This window comes from Vipera ursinii (assembly GCF_947247035.1).
Source record: "Vipera ursinii genome assembly, chromosome: Z".
Classification (NCBI taxonomy): Eukaryota; Metazoa; Chordata; class Lepidosauria; order Squamata; family Viperidae; genus Vipera; species Vipera ursinii.
Window position 1 is genome coordinate 77,977,212 of NC_139517.1, and position 27,633 is coordinate 78,004,844.

Below are 27,633 nucleotides of genomic sequence, written 5' to 3' on the forward strand. Positions count from 1 at the left end.
TACTTTTTTCCTTTTTTCCTACAGTTTGTAATATTTTATTAGATTGTAGAATAAAATACAAAAATACTAAAGCAAATAATAGGACAAGTGGGGAGGAAAAAGGGGGAAAAGTGAGGGGAAGAAGGGAAAAAGAACAGACTTCCTCTGTTGCAGTAGATGGAAGCATTAACATTGAACTTCAACTTTTTACTTTTCCATAATATTATAAACTAGCCATTTCTATAACAAATGAATCTAGAAGATAAGCATCTATAGAGAGGTTGTACCTAGACAGCTACATGTAAATTTAAACATACTATGACGTAAAAGGTTTTGACCATCTTCATGTTGAAACAAAATAAATAATTAAACCAAATGAGATGCTTTAAACCACGGGTGTCAACTCACCATGTCACATTGCTGGAGCTGGGGTGGGCATGGCCTCCATATGATGAAACTGGCCCGTGGGCCAGCAGTTTGACACCCTTGCTTTAAACTGAGCTATAGTACACATGTAACAGAATCATTTGATACCATCCAACCCTAACCCTTCCTTTCTTTAGACTAAAAGGTAAAGGTAAAGGTTCCCCCACACATGCGTGCTAGTCGTTTCCAACTCTAGGGGCCGGTGCTCATCTCCGTTTCAAAGCTGAAGAGCCAGCGCTTGTCCGAGGACGTTTCCGTGGTCATGTAGCTGGCATGACTAGACGCCAAAGGCGCACGGAACGCTGTTACCTTCCCACCATAGTGGTCCCTATTTTTCTACTTGCATTTATATGTGCTTTCGAACTGCTAGGTTGGCAGAAGCTGGGATGAGTAACAGGTGCTCACTCTGTTACGCGGCACTTGGGATTCAACCCGCCAAACTTTAGACTACAGATATAAAATTTATCTTAGGTTATATTAGTATAAATTACAAGTCACCTCTATGGTCACATAATTTCCTAAACCATTGTTTGTTTTTAATGATTTATTAATAAACTACACTTGTCTCCACACAATGTAGAAAGATAGAAATTAATGCTTGGGTTAATTAATCTAAAGCCAATTAAATCACGTTAGCATGTCATGTGAATCGAGCCATAGAAAATATCTACATAAATGTCTACATTATTTCTATTTAGAACACTTTTCACATAGTTCCTGTTTGGTTCGAATTGACGAGGACTCAGAGTGGTTAACACTGAACGAGTTTATTGAATACACAAAGTCAACTGTCAAATGTCAAATGTTGCAACCCTTTTATAGAGAAAGCGTTTGAACTGTAACCAATACAAACAGTCTGTTTTCCCGCTCCTGGTTGTGGCGTCCAATGATTGCACCTTATTTTCCCGCTTTAAACCTTGCAAGGCTGCACAGTGTTTGCAATCTCTTTCATGGCTTATTGCTAACTATTTACATACACAACACCCCTTACCCCCCAGTTGGTGTCATTTCTTTACAAAATCCATTAGGTATTTTGGTGGCCTATGTATTCTAGAAGGGTATCTGTTACTTTGGCTGCTAGGGACCCTTCTTCCTGGTTGACTGCTTGGCTGCTGGTTACTATGCTGGTTACTACTAGACCTGGGCTCAGGGTTACTGGCTTCAGATGTACTGCCTTGTGTATTAGGTTGTGTTTGGGATTCAGTTGTCACTGGCCTACTTCGCAGGGGTATTTCCCAATCAATTGGACTGAATTGTTGTTGATGGGCATCAGGAAATATGTCATCTTGCCCAACCACTACACCACTTTCTGGCCTAATGTTATCTGTACTGTTTGCCCTTACTGAGCTTTGGTCCCCCTCAGCTGGCACACACCCACTAGATCTTTTCCTCAGCTGGTCTATGTGTCTTTTACAGATCCTATTCCCTTCCCCCTCAATGATGTATGATAGGGGACCTAAGATTTCAGTTACCACCCCAGGAATCCATTTATCCCCTTGGGCGTAGTTCCTGGCCCAAATCAAGTCCCCCACTTCAAATGTTCTGTTAGGAATGTCTAATTCAATGTTTGGTTGGAGTCGGTCAGGGTGTAGTCTGTCCAACTTGGTCAAGATTTTCCTTCCCCACCTCATTTCAGCTGGACTTTTCCCTGTAGCCGAACAAGGGGTTGTGTGTTGCGCCAACAAGAACTCAGCTAGTCTCTGATGCCAGTCACCTCGAATGATTCTTTTAAGCGCGTCCTTCGTGGTCCTCACGTTCCTTTCAGCCAATCCGTTGGTGGAGGGGTGGAAGGGTGCAGAAGTCTTATGCTTAATCGAGTTGGCCTTGAGGAAATCCTGAAATTCAATAGATGTGAATTGTGGCCCGTTATCAGACACTATTAAATCCGGCAACCCATGAGTGGCAAAGAGGCCCCTTAATGCCTGTATTGTTCTGCCTGCCGTTACTGAACTGACCGGTACTACTTCTAGCCATCTAGAGTAGCTGTCGATCACTACAAGGAACGTTAACCCCTGGAAAGGTCCAGCGAAGTCAATATGAATCCTGGACCAAGGATTCCTAGCTAGCTCCCATTTATGTGTGCGGATGTGTTGTTGTTCAGGCCTGGAACGTTGGCACAGATGGCAATTGGCAACGCATTCCTCAATGTCTTGGTCCAATCCTGGCCACCACAAGTGACTCCTAGCCAGGGCCTTCATCCTTACTATTCCGGGGTGTCCCTCATGCAATTCAAATAGAATAGCTGATTTGTGGATTTCTGGAATTACTACACGAGTTCCCCAAAGTAAGCAACCCATATGAACTGATAGTTCATCTTTCCTTCTGAAAAATGGACTGTATTTTACGTCCGGGTTGGCGTTGGGCCAACCGCTCATGACCCAGGCCATTACTCTCCTTAAGATGAGGTCCTTATTGGTTGCCTCAGCTATGTCTTTAGCAGTTAGGGGCAGATCAGGAATATCTTGTAGGGACATTACTTGTCCCACTGGGGCAGGGTCCTCCTCTGTTGTGCTAAGGGGCAATCTGCTAAGAGCGTCTGCATGACCCATGTCCTTACCTGGTCGGTATTGGAGGGAAAATGAATATGCTGAGAGGAAAATGGACCATCTCAGCATCCTGGGAGACATAATTTGGGGAGTCTGTTTATCTGTGGTAAACAGTCCCAGCAGGGGTTTGTGGTCTGTCAGTATTGTAAAGTTCCTGCCATACAGGTAGTCGTGGAACTTTTTAACTCCTGCCACTATGGCTAAAGCTTCCCGGTCAATTTGAGCATAGTTCCGCTCTGCCTTGGTTAGTGTGCGGGAGTAGTAAGCAATGGGTCTTTGCATTCCCTGGGTGTCTAAATGGCTGATTACTGCCCCAACGCCATAAGGCGAAGCATCGCATGCCAGGTAGATTGGTCTGTTTTCTATAAAGTGGGTTACAGTTGAGCTACTGGAAAGGATATCTTTTAAGGTCTGGAAACTCGCTTTGTGCTTGTCTTGCCAATGCCAAGGGGTCTTCTTATCTAAAAGCCTGTGCAGTGGTTCTGCAATGGCAGCCTTATGTGGCACAAAAGTGTGATAAAAATTTACCAAGCCTAGGAAGGCCTGTAGCTCAGCCTTGTTCCTTGGTTCAGGCGCCCCTTTTATTGCTTTAATTTTTTCAGGGGTAGGGTGGACTCCGCTTTTGTCAATCCTGAACCCCAAAAAATCAGTGGATTTAACCCCTATGCTACATTTTTCCTTTTTTAATTTTAATCCAGCCTTTCTAAATCTACCCAGTACCTGTTCCAGTCGCTCTACTAACATTCCTTCATCTTTTCCAGCTATTAGGACATCATCAAAGTAAGGGCATACTCCAGGTATGCCCTTTAAGGTCCTCTCCATCACTTCTTGAAAGATGCCTGGAGCTGCTGCAATTCCAAATTGCAGTCTGTGGACTCGGAACGCCCCCTTGTGGGTAACAATTGTCTGTGCCTCTGCCGCCTCTTTGGAAACAGTCAACTGTAAGTACGCATGCGCCAAGTCGAGCTTGGCGAAGATGGCGGCGTCCTGGATCGTGGCGAGGACCTGCTTCACCGTCGGGACCGGGTAAGCATGCTTTTTCATTCCAATGTTGAGGGTCGCTTTGTAGTCGGCGCAGATCCTCACATCCCCATTGGGTTTGAGGGGTGTGACGATCGGCGTCTCCCACAAACCGCCCTCGACAGGTTCTAAAACTCCGAGGCCTACAAGCCGGTCGAGCTCGGCCTCGATTTTTTCTTTTAAGGCAAAAGGTACCCTCCGGGCCTTTAGCCTGATTGGATTTACTGAGGGGTCTAGGTTAAAATTAATGGGGGGCCCTTTGTACTTGCCTAGAGATCCATCGAATACGTCTGCAAATTCTTTGCAGACGGATTCGAGGGTCTTATTTCTAATCACAGAATTTATTCCCCCTATCCAAATTCCCAGGGCAGGAAACCAATTAAGCCCTATTAAGCTAGTCCTATTCCCCTCCGTAACTACCAAATCTAAGACCCCCTTAAACCCCTTAAAGTTTACTCTAAGGCTGGTCTTTCCTTTTACGATTATTGGACTTTTTTGGAAGTCCATTAATTGAATATTTGTTGGACTAAGTGGAATTCTTTTTCCGCTTAGTTGTTCAATTTTCTCAAGGGTTTCAGTGGAAATTATCGACACTGAAGCCCCAGAGTCGATTTCCATTCTGCAAGGAACCCCTTGCAGAAGGACTGTGATTTTTAATTTTCCGTCCGGAAAATTGTGCCCCCTTCCCTACCGTCTCCGATTGACTCGGGCCACCTCCCATAGGTTTGGAAATTTCGCCCGGGATCTAGGGGTCTCCTTGCCACTAGCATTGGGGGTTACCTTACCCTCTGGCCACACATCGACTTCATTCAGACGGGAGTCCCGAACGCGGTTTCTGCAGATGGCCTGGATGTGGCCGGTCTTGCCGCAAGCCCTGCACTTGGCGGTGCGGAATCGGCAGGAAGCGCGGGGATGGTTGCCGCCACAGCTGCCACATCGGTTCTGGGTGTCGTTGTCGCGCGGTCTGGTTGCGGTGTCCCGCCACGGTCGTTGTGCCCCGGTCGGTGGTCTTTGCGGTGTTGCGGGTTGTTGCCGGCGGCCGGGTTCAGGCCCCTCGCTTCTAAGTTGTCTGGGTGCCATCTTTCCAAATCGCCTGGAGACTTCGGCGATCTCTTCCTCCCACTGCTGATCCACCTCCCCGCAGTCCACATAGCCCTCTTGGTTAATTTCAGGTGCTGTCGCCATGCTACTGCGGGGGGGGTCGCGATACCCGGTTGACTCATACGTTAGGAGTTCGTCGAGCACTTCCTGTAAATCGCCGGTAGGTTTGGCGATTATTCTATTTTGTAATTGTTCATCGCGTAAGCCCAGCACGACTCTGTCCCGAATCCTAATTTCTAAATTATCGTATTTGCAACGTACTGCGGCTTCCCTGACGGCAGCGACGAATTTCTGTATGGACTCCCCCGGTCTCTGATTTCTCTTCTCGAAGATGCGCCGCCAAAAAAGTTCGGACCTTCGGGGAGTAAAGTGAACCTTTAGTTTTGCAAGGAGGTCGGCATAGGGCACGCTGGAGACTGGTTGTGGCTGGCACAGCCCGACAGCGACTCTGTAGACCGGTGTGCCGCAAATTGTCAAAAGTGCCGCCGCTTTTTTTCGGTCGTCAGTGATTCCGTTCACTAACAGGAATCCCTCGACCTGACCAATGTATTCTTCCCAATCTTCGGGGAAGTTAGGGTCAAATTCCTTCAGTGACCCGATTTGCGCCATTCGGAGAATTTTTTTCCTATTCTGCCGCGGCCGCTCGGTTGACTGTGACTCGCTCTGACTTTGCCGCCTTCACGACAATTCTTCCTAATCTCTGGTCTTCTGTCAATCCCACCTTCGTCGCCAGTTGTTTGGTTCGAATTGACGAGGACTCAGAGTGGTTAACACTGAACGAGTTTATTGAATACACAAAGTCAACTGTCAAATGTCAAATGTTGCAACCCTTTTATAGAGAAAGCGTTTGAACTGTAACCAATACAAACAGTCTGTTTTCCCGCTCCTGGTTGTGGCGTCCAATGATTGCACCTTATTTTCCCGCTTTAAACCTTGCAAGGCTGCACAGTGTTTGCAATCTCTTTCATGGCTTATTGCTAACTAATTTAAACATACTATGACGTAAAAGGTTTTGACCATCTTCATGTTGAAACAAAATAAATAATTAAACCAAATGAGATGCTTTAAACCACGGGTGTCAACTCACCATGTCACATTGCTGGAGCTGGGGTGGGCATGGCCTCCATATGATGAAACTGGCCCGTGGGCCAGCAGTTTGACACCCTTGCTTTAAACTGAGCTATAGTACACATGTAACAGAATCATTTGATACCATCCAACCCTAACCCTTCCTTTCTTTAGACTAAAAGGTAAAGGTAAAGGTTCCCCCACACATGCGTGCTAGTCGTTTCCAACTCTAGGGGCCGGTGCTCATCTCCGTTTCAAAGCTGAAGAGCCAGCGCTTGTCCGAGGACGTTTCCGTGGTCATGTAGCTGGCATGACTAGACGCCAAAGGCGCACGGAACGCTGTTACCTTCCCACCATAGTGGTCCCTATTTTTCTACTTGCATTTATATGTGCTTTCGAACTGCTAGGTTGGCAGAAGCTGGGATGAGTAACAGGTGCTCACTCTGTTACGCGGCACTTGGGATTCAACCCGCCAAACTTTAGACTACAGATATAAAATTTATCTTAGGTTATATTAGTATAAATTACAAGTCACCTCTATGGTCACATAATTTCCTAAACCATTGTTTGTTTTTAATGATTTATTAATAAACTACACTTGTCTCCACACAATGTAGAAAGATAGAAATTAATGCTTGGGTTAATTAATCTAAAGCCAATTAAATCACGTTAGCATGTCATGTGAATCGAGCCATAGAAAATATCTACATAAATGTCTACATTATTTCTATTTAGAACACTTTTCACATAGTTCCAAAATAGATGTATAGTTTTCTGGGTTTGCTGAAGCTTTTCCCCCTTTGGAAAGGGAGCATTCATACAAAATTTTACATTTGCAGTTTAGAGTATTCCTTTCCAAGAAAAGCCACCCCAAAAAATGTTGCTGTGTTTTCTCTTAGAATACTGAAGTTACTAAAATTGCATGCAACTCGTAGGCATTCTATATATGCTATAGTTAAACACACTCAGCTGATGATTATATGTTAATCATACCAGTATGAGAATAATTTTTGAGAATAATTAAAAACAGCAGATTTCAAGAACTTGGTTAATAAGCATGATCAAAAATGGGTCTAAGGAAATAATTAGAAATAATTTATCTTAACTTTATAATCTTACCCACAAAATTCCTTATATTTGATATCAGTGGAATGAAGCTTTTTGAAATAAGGCATGATTGAACTGTGGGGTTCTTGGTGCTCTTTGAGCTTGGTGCTTTTCCTGCAGTGTTTTATTACCAAGCTGGGTAACATTATCAGTGTGATGTTGTTGAGTTTAGTAATGAAATGTCTGCAAGAAAACAAGCTCAGAGGCACTAAGACCCACAAAGTACTTAATTTCTTCTTAAAGATTTTTTAAAATAGATTTTTCTTCTTACTGATATTTCAGAACTGATTTCTCAATAGTTTGTGAATTTTACTTTAGTTTAATCCTGGCATTGTTATTTTATTTTGATGATTTTAAAATTTTATTAGCTTCAAAGCATTCTCAAATCGAACAATGGAGTACAAGTGGCTTGACTGTAATAGGAAAAATGATTAGAATATAAATAATATATTCATTGAAACATTGAAAAAATGCACAAATGATCTTATCTACTTAGTTATATTAGGCATGAGAAATGTTTCTGGATGCAAAATAAATTTTTTACTTCTCCTTAACGAGATCTTTTTGCCTTATCCACTCTTTCACTCTGCAGTCTGGAATGCTTTGTAAAGAAAATCAGAAAAGGACAACGTCCTTTTTGCAGGCAGAGAGTTAATCACATGGACTTCTGGATTTTGTCCAACAAACCAAATAACAAAAGAGATGGTTACAATTAGCTATGTGACAAGAAACAGATATTAGCAACTAAAATCCATTAGATATCAACAACCAAGCATTTATGTTAACTGCATGGAACTTACTTGCGTCAGTAGACGGTTTACAAATTTCCTTATTTATGTGATTTACAAGAGTTTTTAGATCACTGTAATGGTCAACCTTATATTTTCTGCTTGGAGAGTTGGTAATCTGCAGAAGGTTTGCATCAGTCACATTTCCTACTGCAATTGCATGGATTTCCACACCTTCATCTCTCAGATCTTTTGCTGCTTGAGGAAACTCATCATCTGATCTTCCATCAGTGAATATGACCAACTTTTGGTTAATACTTCGAGCTACTCTTTGTTTGCTGGTTTTGAAAAAGGCTTTGATTTCTTTGAGAGCATGTCCAATCAGTGTGGAGCCCCCTGTGACCAGTGACATATTAGTGATTTTACTATATAGTTCTGGTAGGTTTTGATAAGCGCCAAGCTGGAATACTTCTTGAAGGATATCACTGAATTGGGCCATGCCAACTCTAATATTGTCTTTATTAATAATTGACTTAAGCAAGTTTATCACGAAATCCTTAACACTCTTCAGTTCTTTGTCGGGGATACTTCGGGAATCAGTTAGGAAAACAAGTTCTGCTTCAATGTCACATTCTACAAAAGGAATCCAATAAAAAACATGATATTCTGCTTCAGTATTGCACCAAAAGAACAAAAGGAACCACATAGGACAGGTTAGAGAGAATATGACTCAATTTGCACAAGTCTATTATTTTTTGTAAAAGAGCCGAGGCAGTAGATCACCTTAAGAATCTATAAGCCTGCAGAATTTTGCCCATGTTGTGGCAAAGCATGTAGTTCATCTATCTGAATTAGGATTACAAGGAATTTACATTTTTATTGCAAAAGATGAATTTTTCCCACTTTTTGAGAAAAAGGAAAAGTTTGCAAGCTTCCTGTTGTCCTTATCTTCAAGTAAATTAATATAGCTGACATCAACATGTTATATAGTAATATATGGCAATAGGATAAAACATATTTCAAACTGAAACATGTCTTGGACAATAATGGAAACATTTGAATTGTCTTCATCTCAGTACCTTTAAAGTCCCCTTTGTCTGCTCTCAGATTATTTTATGGATAAATATAGAAATCTAAAAATATGAAATTTTTTGCCTTTAGAATGCACTCTACATGGGGTTGCCACTGAACATGACACGGAAGTTACAACTGGTCCAGAATGTAATGACACATGGAGTGTTCCTAGAGTCACACATAAGCTACACTGGCTCCCATTTTTCTTCTGGGTACAATTCAAAGTGCTGGTTATTATCTTTAAAGCCCTACATGGCATGGGGCCTGGTAATCTGCAGGACCCCCTCTCTCCATCCATTCCACCAGAGTGAATAGGATCCCTTCCCTTAAATACTGACATCTTGTGGGAACTTGGAAGCATGCATTTTCTGCTTTAGGCCCTGCATTATGGAACAACCTCCTTCCTGAGATCCAACAGGCCCTCTCCCTCTATCTTTCCAGAGAGTACTTAAAACCTGGCTTTTCCCCCAGGCAATTGGGGTAGAGCGATGTGAGGATAAAATGAGAATGTGGATGCATTGAGAAGAAGGGCTGCAGTGCCAGGTTTTCCTATTTTTATTTTTATTGCTGTTATATTGTTTTATATTGTTTATTGGTTGTAAGCCACCCATAGTTATTTTAAGATGGGCAGCTATATATATGATTTAAATTAAGTAAATCATATTTATTTAGTTTTCATAGCAATAACTGATACAGATATAAAAACTTAATGCATGATGCCAGTGCTTAACCTTTTGTCACAACATATGTAAATAGTGGTCACTGGGCCAGGAGCAGGATCTGGGACATCTTGCATCAAAAGATTCTCACTGTAATGAAATTGGAAGTAGCGTCTTGGATAAAAGTTTGGGGATTGACTATTCACATTTGGAATTGGCAAGCTTAAAATATTACCTCATGCAGATTTGGCCCAATATCTTGTGTGTGTTTGTGTGTGTGCATTTGTGTGCGCGTGCACACACACACACACACACACACACATTTGTGTGCATGTGCATGTACACCTTTGAGTCAGTGTTGACCCCTGGCAATTGTTTTCTTGGCAAGCTTTTCAGAAAGGATTTACCATCGTCTCCTTCCCAGAACTGAGAGAAAATGACTAGCTCAGGGTCATCCAGCTGGCTTTGTGCCTAAGGCAGGACCAGAATTCATAGTCTCCTAGTTTCTAGTCTGGTGCCGTAAACATTACATCAGACTGGTTCTCTTAACCAATATCTTGCAATGTCTTACTCCTCTGTACTGTACGTTCGCCACCTTGAGTGGTTTATAATAATAATAAAGGTGGGATATAAAGAAACAAATAAATAAACTACAGCTATTAGATAGTTATTAACTTAGTCTTGGCGAAAAACACACCATATATATCAGGAAAAAATAGGCAATATATTACCTGGTCTTGAATGAGTACACAATTGATTTGACAGGTCTGCGCTTATGTTTTTCAGTCCCTCAAATGACGACATGTAGAACCAGTTACTTTTTGATCCAGCCATGATTTCAAGTTCCTCAGGTTTTGCGTCTTTTATTCCAATGGCATAAATAATAGTTCCTTTCTTCCTGAGTTCATTTGAAATGCTATCAAGTTTTTCCCTATCATGAGAATCTCCATCAGTTATGACCATAAGAACTTGAGGGACTCCTTGGTGTAGGCGGCTGCCATTCTCTTTAGTTAAAAGACCTTTAGAGAGCTGAAGAGCCTTTGCTGTGTATGTAGTTCCTTCTAAAAGTACATCATTCTGAATAAATTGAATGATATCTGATTTTTTACTATATGTATTTAGCTTGAACATAATTTTTGGATCATTAGAATACTTTATTGCTCCAAACTGAGCATGATTTATACCTACATAAGATTTATTCACAATGCCAATTATGAAGTTACGCATAAGAGCGTAGTTTGTTTCACCAATACTGGTAGAACTATCAATTATAAAAACTAGATCTATACGGTTTATCCTTTCGCACTCTGTAAAGCAAAAAAGACAAAGTAAAAGCATCATTTTAAAAAATATCATATTGCCACATATCTTTACTCCTACATTCATGTTCCTTTATAAACAAAAAGTGTGTGAATTCTCATTAAAACCTATTATAAATAGGTTACCTTGCTGATGTGTTAATGCTTCATTTATTTGAAAAAGAATCTGATTGTTTTATAAAGTTAACGTGCATTTCTATATGCATTTTACTGAAACAGTGGGGTTCATCATAAGATAAATATCAAATGAAATTTTCAAGAGTTTTTTTTTGATAATATTTTCTTCAATTCTATTTTTTTTTAAATAAATCAATATCCAGACTAGGGTCATTGGAAAAAAAGTGCTCTACTGTAATGTATTTTCAATCAGGGGCTTTTTTTCTACACTTTAAAAATTAAATTAAATTAACTGAGTTTCCATTTTCTATTATTTTATTATAAGAATAGCATGAACATTTGTATCACAAGATCACCGCAAAGAAAATTTATTCAGCCATGTTCCCTCTCATATTAAACAGTTTATCCACCATTTGACAATTATCATGCAGTATTGCAGTCCTTAAGTGAATAGTTAAAGACAATTTTTATTTATATTCTCTTTGGGTTAGATCAGGGGTGTCAAACTGCTGGCCCGTGGGCCGGATGCGTCATCTGGAAGCCGTGCCCACCCCATTGTCGGCAGTGGCAAAACTGTCCAACACATTGCACAACATCACGTGACATCACGAGTTTGACATGTCTGGATTAGATTGTGAATCAATTATTAGTATGTAGCAGTCAATAAAATAATATTCCACTTATATACTCAGGGGAGAGAGAAGAAGAAGGGTAATTACTAAATGTCAGGATTTTATTATAAATTAGACATAGCCCAACTGTCTGATGTGCACACATGCTTTTAGCTTGGCAAAATCCTAGTATTTGATCAGCCCAGCTTTGGGGTAATTTGTTTGTTATTGTTGTTGTTTGGGAGTTGGAAGAAACTGTATATTCACAGTGGTCTAGGTTGTTGTCATTTACTTTTCTTGTGACCCAAATGTGTATTTGGCCCTCCAGCTAATAATTCTTGAAACACCTGCTGCAACAGTCTTCATGAAGTCCTTCTCTTTAGGCTGTGGTGGGATTCAACCAGTTTGTACCAGTTCAGCAGAACCGGTAGCTAAATTTTGTTGAGTTCAGAGAATCAGCTGAATGCACACTGCTTAGGGAAGTCTGTTCTAGGCCTCAGAGGCCTGGAAAAGGTTTCCCAGGCCTAGAACGGCTCGGCACTTCCAGAAGTCCATTTAAGGTCTCAGAGGCCCAGGCCTGCATCCACGCATAGAACCAGTTGTTCAGGTATTTGAATCCCACCACTACCTTTAGGTAACTGGTTGTCACATTTCTACTTAATCTTAGAAAAATAATATAACCAAATACCTCCATTTATTAACATAAGTAAATCCTGAGATTTACAAGGGGAAAAATGGACACAAGCAGAGACAAATAGAAAACTGATTCAAATTATGCATGTTCCTACATCCACCAATTCTTGACTTCAGCAAAGATGTACAACTTTAGAATATATAGATGTTGCCAGGGCTTTTTTTGTCATAGAACACCCAGAACGGAGTTCTGGCACCTTTTTTGGATGGAACCTTGTAGGGTAGGCAAGGCGGGTTGTATGACGTGTGTGAGTTAATATAATGTTGATTTAATGTAAATTAAAATCACATTAAATTAAAGAAACATTATTAAAATATTTACTTCATAGGTATTTCATTGTTTATCTCTTTCCTTACATCAGAAGTTTCAATTGCTAGAAATATTGAGGTGGTTTAACAAATTTTATGAAAGTGGAATATTTTAGCAATAGCATGGGTCAAAATGAAGTGCTGAGTTAATTTATCTTCGGAAGTGGACCAGAAGTAGATCTAATATTTTCTCCAAGTGCAGAGTCTTTTTTCTTTTCTTTTCTTTTCAGATCAAAAAATGGTTGGTTGTGATAGGAATTAACCAACCAGCTTGTGCCTAAACCTGATGTTATCAGAGACAGAGTGATTGGGCCAGTCACCTAGCTGGCTTTTTAGGTCTAAAAATGGGAGTAGAAGTCACAGTTTCCTGGTTTCTGATCTTATATCTTAACCACTAAATTAGACTAGCTCTCCTTTTTAAGGACATATCATCTTTATTCCAAAACACAACTTTTTTTTAAAAAAAGTGCATTTTGATCTTTTGAGATGGGACCCCAGGAATTCATCATTTCATAAAATCTGGCAGGTATACAGTATCTGCCTACAATATTTTGTCCACTGTTAAAGCAAACTTCATACTAAATTTTCTGCTTTTTACAGTATCATTTTAGTTTTTTTCAGAAATATATAAGGCCCATGTTATTTTTATTCACCCCAACCAAGTAGTCCACTCATATAAATGCCCAAGAGCAAAAGACTGAATACTAACCTATTGGCTTATACGGAGTGCATATGCCAAATATGATGTCTTTCTCTATGAATTTCAGACGATCATAATCTTCCAAGTAAAACATCCTGGTTTGTGTTCCACTGATCTCTACTAGTTGTGTAACATTGGCACCAGTAATCCCAATAGAATAAATAATGACACCTTCTTTTCTTAGAGCACTGGCTGGTTCTCTTACGTTATCCTGTGCTTCCCCATCTGTGAGGAGGATAAGAATTTTGTTGACAGAAGACCGTGCTCCTTTGGAAGGTTTGAAATAATCAGAAACAAATTGCAGAGCTCTTCCTGTATAAGTGTTCTGTTTCATTTGCTCCATGTTTCCAATAGTGTTAATAATGTGGTCTTTCGATGAGCTGAGTGGGATCTCTTCTTGACTGATGCTACTGAACTGAACAACGCCAACTTGCACTTCATGTAGACCAACACTACACTTATCTACTAATTCTTTCATGAACTTCTTCATTTTCTCAAAATCCTGTTCGCTTATACTTCCAGAGCTGTCCACTAAGAACATGACATCAGCTTTCATTTCCTCACAGGCTATATGGGGGAAAAGAATAATTATTCGGGTTAAACCACTGAATTTCTATGAAACTAGTAGAAGAGAAAAGCATGTTTCAGGAACATTGCTTCCTATTTACTTCTAATGAAACAAGTTCTGAAATTCATATCAGAAGATTGCTTACATGAAAATGTGCCTTTTTAATAATACCCAACAAACCTGAATATGGAATGAAATGCATTTCTCAGCAGCATGTTTGAAGCGTATTTCATTATTTTTTCATTATTAGTTAAAATACTTTAGATAACTCCAGACCTTTTCATTCTTATATTTTTATAGCCATTTTGTAATATTATTTTAGCATTGATGCTATTGTATATAGATATAGATGTACTTTCTTGAATTATCTTCCTGGCAAATACAACCATCCCAGTTTCTTGTAATGCTGCAGAAATAATTTGCATTGCTTTCTTTTGAGAAATATTTTCAACAGCAAAGCAATTAATAGTTAATCAAAGAGGAATGCAGGAGAATGCCATCCTCAGTCCTCAATGTTCTCTCATATCCCAAAAGGTCAGCTCAAACCTTTTTAAAAATTTGTAACAGACATAACATAAAACAAAAAATTTTCAAAGATTTTCTGTCTGGGTTTATGACACTGAATTAATATCAGCTGCCAGACTGTAAATTACAATTGGACTAATTTCTCCTCAGCAATTACGTTCTCCTTGCTATCAGTCATTGAAAGTTCAGAATATTGAAGTCAACCAAAGTTCATCCGGCTAAAACTAAGTATTTTATAGCTATTATAGTTTATTTTTTTCTAGATGATCTTCCCATTTCAGAGTTCAATTGGGAAAAGATAAAACAGCAGTGTATTTGGAGGGGAAGAAAGCCTTTAACTATACAAATGCAGCATCTTCCTAACAAGTCTGGACCCCTGAAGTCCAAGTGCTCAACAGAAAAATATCTCTCTGTACTATCTATAGAGTTAACAGTTATCTACAACATTATAGTAAGGACTGTAACAGCCGTTATGCAGGGCAAGCAGATAGAAGACTAGTAGAGTGCATTCATGAATCTCAACTAGCAGTCAGAAGACACAATGAAAACTCCTTCATTTCACAACATATGGACAGACTCAATCATACAGTTTCAACAAACACAGGAAGAACTATTATATAGGGACCAACCTACACTCACTAGTACGGATGATTTTGCCTAATCATGTAATAAAATGTCTGCAAGCAAACAATCAAGTTTAGAAAGCACCAAGAACTCTACATAACAGAACATAACGGATTTTATTTAAAGAAGTAGTGGATGCTTCTTACCTTTTTCAGAGCATATATCTTGAACAATTTCATTTTTTATATTTTTCAAGGAGTCAAACTGTTCCACATAGTAAACCTTTGATCCTGAGTCTGCAATCTCATTTAACTGTGTCACATTAGCAGGTTTCACACCAATAGCATAAATATTGACACCTGATTTTCTTAGCATTTTAGAAGGTTCCAGCACGTTATCATGTGCTTCTCCATCTGTCAGTACAATGAGATAACAAGGGATTTTGCCACCTCGCTGTTCTTTTGCTTTTTCAAATAATGGCTGCATAGATTGTATAGCAGCTCCAGTGTACGTGTCTATTCCCATTTGGATTATATTATTAATGGCTTTTTCTAAAGGGCTGATTTTCATATACTTATCAAGTTCAAATTCTGTTTGATAAGACGTTCCAAACTGAACAATTCCAAATCGAACATGATCAGGTCCTATAGTAAATAGCTTAATCACTTCCTTTAGGAATGTCTTCATCTTAATAAAATTGTCGGGAACGATGCTTGATGAACCATCAACAAGAAAGTAAATATCAGCCTTTTCTGTTTTCATGCATCCTGCATGGATAAACAAATGTTAGACAGATCAGAGGCAGGTAAATAGCTTATCTTCCCCAACAGCCACTGATTGAAACCCTGCATTAAGGAACAATTGGGTTTCAACAAAATAGGTTTCTGCAACCTCCAAATTTTGTAGATAGTCCAGAAGGATATCATACCCAATGGCATACAAAGCTGTTGAGAAGTCTAATAGGATGAGGTGGCGTGAACTCTTCCTCCCAAATCAGTTAGTCCAGACATGTCAAACACAAGGCCCGGGGGCCGGATCCGGCCCGCGAAGTGGTTTCATGCGGCCCGTGAAGCCATCCTGGAAACAGTGAGGGAATGGCCCCCACTGCCTTGGCCCTGGCCCAGAGACCCTCCTCCTGCCAGAGACCCTCAGATCTGTCCCACTCCTGCCCAGGCCCCCATAGGCACCCTTGATGCGAACGATGTAGAGCTGGCCACGCCCACCCAGTAGGCCATATGAACTCTAGCCACGCCCACCCAGTAGGCCACACCCACCCTGGCCATACCCACCCGGCCCCCTGAGGGCAACCGCAATGCTGATGCGGCCCTCAATGAAATTGAGTTTGACACCCCTGAATTAGTCAAACACATTGCAGGCCCCTGAAGGAGCCAGGAAAGGAGTGAGTCAACCACAAGTGGTGGAGGTCTTATTAGAGAGCACCCTCTCCCATTACATTGGAATTTGCAGGTCAGAAGGAATGCTAGAGAATATAGTTAAGTGATATCTCTGAAGGATATGGGCGTTATTGTTAAGATTTCAAGTAGAACCTCTGACTTGGAGCCTCATACTACCAGTATTATTCATTCATTTATTGTTGCTTTTGAATCCCATTGTAATCCAAAAACATTTTGATGATTTACAAGATATAGAGAAATTTAATTATACACAATAAAAAAAACTAAAAGCAAAACTGAAAACAACGTAAATGAAAATATGTTCCATCCAGTTAATCAATAACAGATAACAAAAATAAAAGATTAGAGGGCTGAGAGAGAGTGACTGGCCCAAAGTCACCCAGCTGGCTTTCATGATTAAGATGGGAATTGAACTCAAGTTCTTCCGCTTTCTAGCCTGGTGCTTTAAACAAACTAGCTCTCAAAATTTATTTGAGTTTTAATCACCCAACTGCAATTGACACTGATATTTCAGAATGTGTCAGAAACATGAGAGAAAAGGCAATACTAGTAGAGTTGCGTAATTTAAAAACAAGACAAAGCAAAACAAGCATTAAAATAGCTTCAGCTGATTTAACTAGATAACATACATTTCGTCAAAAACATTACCTGATCGGAATCCTTCTATACTTTCACCTTCGGCAAAAAACGTATGAACGTGGTGGAACAGTTTACTCTCAAAAATTTTTGATTCATCTGCCAGGTTTGAAAAATGGTCAACTTTTATAATATTCCTCTTTGGAGGATAGGATACCACTCCCCCTAACTGTGTGATATTAGCCCCTTCAATGCCTATGGCAAATACCGTGACATCCTTCTGCAAAAGGAGACTTGCTGCTTCTGTTAGACTATCCTCAGCGGGTCTGTGGGTGATGATGATAGCTATTTGTTCCACACCTTCTGTCCTTCTGCTTCCAGCACTTTCAGTAAAAATTATTTCCCTGGTAAAGTTTAAGGCAGCACCTAATTTAGCTTTTCCTTCTCTGAGAGAAAAGCTCTTGATTTTCAGTATAAGATCCTTTTTCTCTGTTTCTGTGTTCAGTTGAGAAAGTACACGAGGCTCGTTGCTGTATGTCACAAGACCAATTCTGATGCAGCTTTTCTGCACGTCAAGAGAGGCTGTTATGTTTTGTAAGAAAGATACAATATATTCACTATTTGCAGGTGAAACAGCTTCATCCACCACAAATACGACATCGGCAATTAAATCATGAGAACAATCCGCAACTGCAACAAAAAAGAATGCACCATATTATTAACTCTTTTTTCTTAGCAGTTTCTTTCTTTTTTGCAAGCTTTCCACTTGGCATTTGCTAGAGTTTCTAGGGTGTTAAAAATTCTTTTAATTTTTAAAAAAAACATTAGCAAAGCCTCTAGCCCCAGCTTTTCTTTTTAACCAGAAATTCCTCTAGGTTTTATGAGGACACTCTTTGAACATTAGAAAATTAAAATTTGAAACATCTATAGTGCAATTCTTTGTCTTTAAAATTATGGGAATCATAAAACAAAACTAAGAAGATAGGAAATATTTCTGAGCAACTAAATGTGCTTTTACAAAAGTGGACTTTTATGATCAGACCTATCCATTATAGTAGTTTTCTTGCATCAAATCTCCTACAGCAGTTATTTTATAAGAACATGTACAACATAGTCTCACATTCCTTAATTTGCCCCCTAAGAGTGGGCTATCCCAGGCTATCCCAGGCAAATTATAACGTATTCCTCAGAATTTCCTACTGCTGATCTGGACTGAAGTGGAGTGTAGGAGATGAGATAGGAAAAACAGCCTTTAAAGATCTTTGGGCTAGAAAAAATGCAGGTAGGAGCCAAGGGGGGGGAAATAGATTTCAGTAAACTTGTATAAGCTCTCTCTCTCTCTCTCTCTCTCTCTCTCTGTGTGTGTGTGTGTGTGTGTGTGTGCATGTGTTAGTGTGTGTGTAAATGAAAATAATGGAGAAAAATCAAATTTCTGATATTCTAGCCTTATGGAACCATCCTAAAAGAGCTTTTTGTGACTATAATGCAAGGGGGGGGATCTAACTGACCTGCCCTAGACCATGACTATTCACAATCCTTCTGCAAAACGTATATGCAGGATTTATTGAAAGTAGTATCATAATTAAGAAAATAGAATTGTTTTAAGATTCTCCCTTCCTTCCTATTTGAAAACTAAATTTAGAGGAAGAAGTTCAGTATTAGAAAAGAAAGAAAATTTTCCTCTGCCAGCTCTTCAATGTGTACCATACTATCCCCATTTTGTTCTGGGAGATTTATCTAGGAATCATGGATCCTAGACAGCTGCAATGGCAAGTAATTTATTTAGTCTCTGAATCTCCCCTAAGGAAGCATCCTACCCTACCAGCTAATGTTGTGGGAGCTCCAATTCCAGAATGCCATGAGATAAATAATACAGTTGTGCTGTAAACCAGTGTTTCTCAGACTGGCTGGGGAATTCTAGGAATGGAATGGGGGTTCTAAGAGTGGCCAAGATTGAGAAACTCAGCAATCAACCACTTGGCTTCTCCCAGGTTGTGTTTCTCTGACAGTGCAATCTTGCTAATCTCTCAAGTGATAAATGAACTTGCATGATACCCCTTTCTCAATGAATAAAACTACTTCTTTCATTAGGAGTTGCAATTTGGCAAGAAACTAGTACATTTTAATCTATATATTACATGTTCTCAAATATTGCGTACAATATAGCAACTGTTCAGGTACATGCATGGACAAAATATGAAGCAAAGTTCTAATTAGGTTTTGCAGAGCTATAATTTTGCCTACACAAGCCCAGGGTTTTTGTTTTTGTTTTTTAAACAACAGCAATTCCTCTAGAGTGCTACAACTGAAATTTTAAAACCCCTGTCCAAAAAACTTCACAGTTAACCTAATAATCAATATTTGTGATAATATACTGTATTATTTCTTTTACCTTTTACGGGTATGCTATAAGCATAAGTTGTACTTGGGGTAGTTGTGGAGATTACTAAGTTCTCATTTGTTGCTACAGCTGATTCAATGACAGACAATATATTTGAGGAAAACTTTTGGAGATCTTTTACTGTATCAAAACGGTAATTGAATGGATGTGTGGCTATTGACTGCAGCTCTTGGTTAGATGCATTTAGCATTCCTAAAGCAATTATTTTTATCCCATCCTCCCTCATTAATGTGGCAGGTCCTTCCACGTCATCTTCTGATACCCCTGAAGTTGTAACGATCAAAACCTGGTGTCTGTCTCTTCTTGGTGCCTTGAAAAGAGTCTTGTGGATCTTTTGTATAGCATTTCCAGTCCTTAAAGGCCCACCCTGGAATGAAAAGATCTTTTTAACATGGTTCAGGATAGGGCTTTTTCCTCTGAACTCATCCAGCTGGAATTCAACATGGACATCATCGTTGTATTGGGCAAGTGCAAGGCGATATTTATTTGGCCCTATTGGAAGATTGTTGATCATTTTAGTCACAGAATTTTTTAATGAGACAAAACCTTGTCTGCCGAGGGTATTAGAGCTGTCAATCAGAAGGACAACATCTACAGACTCAGAGGCTACAGCAAAAACAAAACAAGAGTTAATGTATAAAACATTATTGTAAACTGCATGGGTGCAATTAAAGAGCAGAATAAAAATAACCCATTGTACATAAATCCATCATACTCCCATCGTCACAGTTTGGCCCTATTTACTTAATATACAAGGCTTCTTTGTTTTTCTACTTGCATAAAAATTTTCTCATTCAAAATTAAACCTATGCATTTTGACAAAGAAAGTGATAATGCCAAAGGACAGTCAATATTTTTAATAATATTTTTAATTTTAATATGCCAATATCCACCCATCTGCTGCAAAGAACTGTGCCCTTTAATTGACTAATGCGTATACAGGACAAGCTGTATTAGCAAGTTGTGAGGCATTTTCAAAAGGAAAATAAAATACCAGGATGCTGTGTTTTAGAAGTCTGGGTCCCAAGAATAACAAGGAGCAAAGTCAGAAGCATTTTCAGATTGTGATAGTTGATCAGTGAATAAATCTAGAAATACAAATAAGAACAAAGTAACAATGACAACATCAACAATAATGTTATTTTTTTTAGCTCTTCAAATTAAACGTCTCCTTCAGCTGATCAAAGCCTTCCTATATTGGTCCCTAGCATGATGCCTGCTAGATGTATTGCCTTTCAGTTGCATTACAGTTCCTCAACCATTATGACCAATAATTCTGAAACATCCAGGATGAATAGGTCCAACTTTGAAAAGCATTGCATTGCAAACTAGCTTTAATAGTCACCCATGACTACATTGTTGATAGCCTGCCTCAGTTTCAAAATGAAAGGAGAGATTTTATTTTATCTTTATAGCTTGGTCTGTCCCTGAAATGAGAACAGGAATGGAATGGCTTTTGGCAGGCAAAACTTATTCAGTAGAACAAACTCTCAAGAAGCTGATGGTTGAACATCTTAGAATGCAAGTTAGTTCCCATTAACATGAAACAGGCGTAAGAATTAGAATCAAAACAGCCATTTTACGCAACCCTAGTGATACGAACTTCACTAGTGGCAATTGTATGGCTTCTTTAATAGTAAACTCCCAGATCATTTGCAGCAAGTGAGCAAAATTTGCAAAATCGTAAGTGCAGCATCACACGCTTGCTATTTTGTAGATTTTGATCACCCTCCCCTCAAAAACCTTATACAGTATATCTCTGTGAACCAGAAGCTATTTTGGAAATCCCCATGAAGTACTTAACCCAACTGTCATATAGTTCAATGTGGTGAAAATAAGGCTTTGAAGTGTCCAAGACTAACTATGCAGTTCTTTTGTTTCTGAATAATATCTGGATCCATTTAAAATTTTCCTTCAATTTTCTGACTTTTAATATAATAAATCTTTCCAACAAATAGAACAATAAAAATGAACTCCAGAAAAAATGTAATTTAATCTCTTCCCTTGACGAGCCTATTGTTTTAACTGGGTTGCTAGGAAAGAAGGTATTTAAAAATATGGCAGCCGTTAGGTGGTTTATTGTTCAGTGAAATATTTGTGGATATAAGATTTGAGTCATGCAATCACTAAGAATACAAAAGGCATTCATTGCAACTCTTTTGATTGTGGTAAAATAGTTATAAAACAAACCTTCTCCCTTTTATACCTTACAGAAATTTGTCTTTAACAGTAGTGGTCTCTGATCCTACTTTATCTATATGAAAGTCTTACCAAAAGGTTAAGTGAAACAGACACTAAGTGAAACATGTCAAGTGTCATGAAAGGATATTCACACCAAATGGTTTCCTATTGCAAGGGAATAGGGGAGGCACTAATAAGATTTTCTGCTTCCTGGGTAAAAGTATCATTGCCAGTACAGAGTACTATACCTCTACTTGTTGTTTTAACCTTATGAATTATAATTAATAGATGACTTTATACCACTTAGAATAGAAAATCTAATAGAATTTAGGAAAACTGAGCTTTCTCATGTCCCATCTTCAAAAGCCAAAGAAGTTTATTTATGGCAACATGGGAGAAATAGAATCTCCCCTATAATTCATATCAATGGAAACATATCGTCTGTTTCCCTCACTCTTGCTATACTTAAACTCTATTTATCCTAACATTCTTTCGACCTACTTAATCTGTAATATTCCTTCCTCCCCCTTCAAAAACTATATATCAAGCAGGCATTTTACATAAGCATATTTATTTCAGTTTGAAAGTAATTGTTCCCTTTAGAATCATTACTTGATTATCAAAGTGCAGTCTTCTGCAGATGTGTGCAATTTTTCTTGTATACCAGACTTTAGATTTTCTTTGAAACTAAGAGCCAATAGCAAAATCCATTTTCCATTCTGTTGCAACAAAAGTTTGAGTGGCTGTGAACAAGTCACAAATGTTCACATAAACTGCATTCTTTCTGTTATTGCTTCCTAGCATAAAAAGAGCACATTGCCTGCTCTTTGTGTTATATTATGATGATAGATCTCCAGTTACTTCTGCATTTCTCAAGCTTTAAAAATTCAGGGTTGCCAACCTTTCCAATGACCTTTTACCTAGGCAGAAGCAATTTTATGGGGATGATCCCAACTGTGCAAATATGCTGTTTAATGATGAGAAACTGCATTCTATACCATGTTTTTAATTTTTCTTTGTCAACTCCCTTTGTTTTTATCTTCTAAGACATTTATTTCATATTCAGTTCTTTAAAATTCAAAAATCATTATGTGTTGTACATAATTCATTTTAACTTGTACAGCCTTTATATACAATTTTCACAAATGTAATTTTAATTAAAAATTTTCTGAAGAAAGAAATAATTTTTGCAAAAAGAAATTAATCTCTTCAACCCAAACAAATATTTTAATGAATTTTGCAAATTTACTACCACAGAACACCACTGTAGAACTTTTTAACCCCCCTTTAACAAATAAATGTTCCAAAAATCCATAGGGCATTACCTTAGCACGCTGCAATGCACTTTCCACAGGAGTTTTGGAGAGCCAATACAAAAAATACCATATAAGCTAAGGTTGTGCCCCTGTGGAGAAGAGGCCATTGAAACTGTAGCTAATCATCAACTTATTCACTGATATATGATGGAGGTTGTTTTTTGGATTACAATATCAGTGAAAAAGTCATTGGAAGGGAAGGCAAATTGCAGAAGAGGCATGTCTGTATAATCCAAGGTTTTAGGCATCTGGCCAAGCTACCTAGTTATAATGGTGCTGAATGAATGGTGCCTATGATGGGTTCTCATAGTTCTAGCTATTGCAACATTCCTGTATTCATATGATCATGATTTTTTTTACATTCTCTGTCAGTATCCCACAAGCAAAGTCAAGGGGAAGCCAGCAAGAAGTCAAAAGTCAGAGTCAGATGAGGTCTTCAATTGTGAGCCCTGGTGCCGCAGTGGCTAGAATGCAATATTGCAGGCTAACTCTGTCTACAGCCTGGAGTTTGATTCTGACAAGCTCAAGATTGATTCAACCTTCCATCCTTCCAAGATCAGTTATATAAGGACCCAGATTGTTGAGGGCAATAAACCATGTTGAGGGAGTGCTGTAAAGTACTATAGGGCATATAAGTCTAAGTGCCATTGCTATTGCTAATGACCTCCACTGTTCTTGCTTAAGAACAGCAACAAGAATTGCCAGGATTATTATTGCTAAGTGACATGGTTACATGATATTGTGCTTCATGACCATGTTCTAATATCTATTGCTGTGGTAAACCCAAGACTAGTTGTGGTGAAAGTCTCAGTCACATATTTGATGAAATGTATCACATTTGGGAAGCATCATAGGATTCAGTTCTGCTTTATTTGTTAGACAGAAAATAGTATCTTCAATAGTGGATGATCAGTCAAAATATAAGAAGAGAGAGCATGGATTGATGATGGGTTTTTAAATATGTTTCAATTTTTAATTTTTTAACTGTGTAGTTAATTTATTTTGGGGCTGTTATTTAATTCTTTTTTAATTTTTGTATTGTTGTTTTTTATTGTTGTTAGCCGCCCTGAGTCCTTCGGGAGATAGGGCGGCATGTAAGTCCCAAAAATAATTAATAAATAAATAAATAAATAAATAAATAAATAAATAAATAAATAAATAAATAAATAAATAAATGTACCTGTTTTATCTATTATATATATATATATATATATATATATATATATATATATATATATATATATATATATACACACATACATATATACATATATATACATATACATATACATATATACATATATACATATACATATATATATATATATATATATATATATATATATATATATATATATATATATATAGAAAGAGAGAGAGAGAGAGAGAGAGAGAGAGAGAGAGAGGAAAATAAAATAAAAAATAGTGTAGTTTTATGGCCTAGTCCAGGGGTAGGCAACCTCGGCTCTTTTATGACTCGTGGACATCAACTCCCAGAATTCCTGACTCAGCCAAGCTGGCTCAGGAATTCTGGGAGTTGAAGTCCATGAGTCATAAAAGACCGAGGTTGCCTACCCCTGGCCTAGTCCTACCAAAAGTGTGATTTATTATTTTTGTTTCTCTTGGTTTCACATTCCTAAGTAAATGTGGTTGGATCTGAACTTATTTATTAAAAGACACAAGCTCTAAGAGCAAATATAGATGATGAGAGAAGAGAAAAGAAGCAAAAAGGAGCAAAGAGAAGACAAAAAAATACCAACTGCATTAGAATACTATGTATATTTCTGCTTGTCCCAATTCCAGAAGCATATCATAAAGCTGGAAAAAAATAGGAAATAGCAGTCTGAATGATCAGGCAATCAAATAATTTCCTCTTTAAAGAAAAAAAAATGAAATATTTCCGAAGCTTCTTAATGAGGGAGGAAAAAAAAAGATGATGAGATAAACTTGACTAAAATTAAACATATGCCATTAAGTGGAGAGAAGCAACAACGCTATGGACATCCAATGAAATTTTGGGATACCAAAATCAGAAGGATATCAGATCCTTAAAAAGTGCTATTAATAATTGAGGGTAGATTTATTGATAATCTTTAAGATATGGTGACTAAATAATATCTCAGTCTAGAAAATAGAGTGGACTGGTAACCTGGGATTTGTTGGCTAATCATTCCAGAATGATTTCCTTACCTAAACAGAGAAACAGATGGGTGGGCAAAAAAGCAGTAGGATACCAATAGGAGCAACTCCTGACTTCTTGGCTGCTTCCTCATTGAGTTTCATTGACTGCGGCTGGCAGATAACATCAGAACATCTTCCTTCCTTCCTTCCTTCCTTCCTTCCTTCCTTCCTTCCTTCCTTCCTTCCTTCCTTCTTTCCACCCTCCCTTCTTTCCTTCCTTTTTTCTGACTTGAATAGGTCATTCAGCTAAATCCTCTGTTCATTTTATTGAAAGTTTGATGTTTGATCAAATGCTTTCACTTCCATACCAAAACAGAGTAAAAGAAAAAATACTATGTTAACTAGAAATGCATGAATCATCTTATATAGCATCTTTATCAAGTGTTTCATGCATGCATTACTAATGCTGATCTATCTCATATTCTCATTGATGAACATGTTTAAAACTGAAAAAAATAATTCTAGGATACATAATTATGAATACATGTGTATTCATATCTGAATATATTTTAAATGATGGATTTGAGACAAATATATCCACTTTTTAAATCCATCTCATTACACACATTTTGATATTTTTTAAAACTGAAAAAAGGATTGAAAAATTTAAAGCAATTCAACAAGTAGAAAATAATTGCATAATGGTTTGGTCATTCATTTGCAGCATGGGGCAAATCAGTCATGTTATTTCAGACTTTACAAACACCAAATTCTTCATGCATTGCTCCTTGTAAAGACCTTTTTCAGTTTGATTATTATTATACTCAGTTTGTAACATATCTTTATTTGTAATAGATTTTATTAACTCTAATGGGTCTTAATTCTAAATAAACACATGCAAGATTGCAGGGAGGAGTTTTCAGAAAAATACATTTACAGATCCCTTGAAGCGTTCCCAAAAACATAGAGACGCAAAATTTTAAATAAGTGAAACTTCATTTTTGCATATTTGTGACAGAGTCAAACATGTATTAAAACATTTTAATAACATTCATTTGTCCCAGCAAACAAATACTTATTTTAATCATAATCCTATGCAAATCTGGAAGTTACGGTAAAAAGCATTGATTTTAATGAGGTATGCTTTTACATATATGTGCATAGAATTACAGATTAAATTATTCAAAGAAATAAGTGAATTTGCTTATCTTGGACTGATAATATCAGCTTTTTTTTAAAATAAAATCATTTCAAAATTTTACACATTTTTGCTGCATAAGTGAATGAAAATTCAGGAAAGATGCAAGGAAAAACAATAGCCACAATGGGAGCAATACAGAAGGATGATATATTGCTTAAAATAACATTGCTAGAACAAGAACTTAGTTCCTAATTTAAAACTAAATAAGTATATACATTTGAGAAGAGTGTACTATTGCAATATTAAGTAGACAGCAATGCTATTTCTAGGGTCAAAACAATTCACCATTGTCTTGCATATTATTCTACAATGTCAAGCAAATATTACCAATTACAAAAATTATCAATATCATTTCCAAATATCAGGAATTAACAGTTGAGGTTAAATGGAAAAAGGTATCTCAACATCCAAACAGCAGATAGGGATCCAGATGAAACAATAACTTCAATAAGCAATTGGGACATCTAATTCAGGCTAACCATCTTTTTTAGCCAACATGCAAATGACTTCAAATGACTTACCAATTAATTGGATGCTTTTAATGTCATCTTCTGAAAAGTATCTGGGAAAGACCAGCTCTTTTATGATCAGCACTATCCCATAAATCTTTTCAGAAGACAGCAATTCATTTGCATTATAAAGGTCCTGGCTGTCCCAGTTGAGAAGTTTCAATCTTGGCCTGTTTCCCATATTCCATTGCATCATGGTTCTGAATCAAAGTCAAAAGCAGACGTATCAAAGATCGAGCTTGGCTGTTACTGTTTTTTTGTTTTGTTTTACATTTTTAAGGCTCCCTTGATCTTTAAAACCACAAAAAAATAATAATCCCACATACACAATTACTTTCATTTTCAGAAAAGATTTTATCTTCTTCCCGCCTCTCCCCATTCTGCTACTTGCAGCTGGACAGATGAGGACTTTTTTCCTGGTACTTTCTTTGCTGGTCATGATGCTGCTATCTTTCATTCTGCTTCTCACATCTGTTACCCTCCCCTCCCATTCTTATCACAGGCTTTGTTTAAATAGCCAAATACTCCAGCAACTCATTGGCAGTGGTTCTTCATAAAAAAGCATCTGGGGAAACTCAATGGCAGCATATTAAGGAATAATGCCAGATAAAATAAACACAATCAAAATAAAAAAGAAGGGCAACTCATCAAATTTGCAAATGACACTAAGCTGGCAAGAATACCCCAGAAGACAAGCTTAGGATCCAAAAAGATCTTGACAGACTTGTACAATGGGCCCTATCCAACAACATTAAATTTAATGCAGGCAGGGAATACCAAAGGTACAAATACAGATTAG

The 27,633-nt window shown here is 38.0% G+C and overlaps 1 protein-coding gene across 1 annotated transcript in view; it reads right to left on the bottom strand.

Annotated features, from left to right (window-relative positions):
• Nucleotides 1-26,939, bottom strand: part of LOC310649284 (collagen alpha-6(VI) chain-like) — a 76,640-nt gene extending 49,701 nt beyond the window's left edge. Inside the window, exons 1-8 of the mRNA XM_083377585.1 lie at nucleotides 26,847-26,939; nucleotides 20,501-20,594; nucleotides 19,498-20,112; nucleotides 17,178-17,795; nucleotides 15,321-15,881; nucleotides 13,467-14,024; nucleotides 10,440-11,015; nucleotides 8,048-8,608 (exon numbers count right to left, since the gene is read on the bottom strand). Of these exons, the coding sequence (XP_083233711.1) occupies nucleotides 8,048-8,608; nucleotides 10,440-11,015; nucleotides 13,467-14,024; nucleotides 15,321-15,881; nucleotides 17,178-17,795; nucleotides 19,498-20,112; nucleotides 20,501-20,561 (3,550 nt within the window). The 5' untranslated portion in view covers nucleotides 20,562-20,594; nucleotides 26,847-26,939. The remainder of the gene's footprint in view (nucleotides 1-8,047; nucleotides 8,609-10,439; nucleotides 11,016-13,466; nucleotides 14,025-15,320; nucleotides 15,882-17,177; nucleotides 17,796-19,497; nucleotides 20,113-20,500; nucleotides 20,595-26,846) is intronic.
• Between the last annotated feature and the right edge of the window lie 694 nt (nucleotides 26,940-27,633).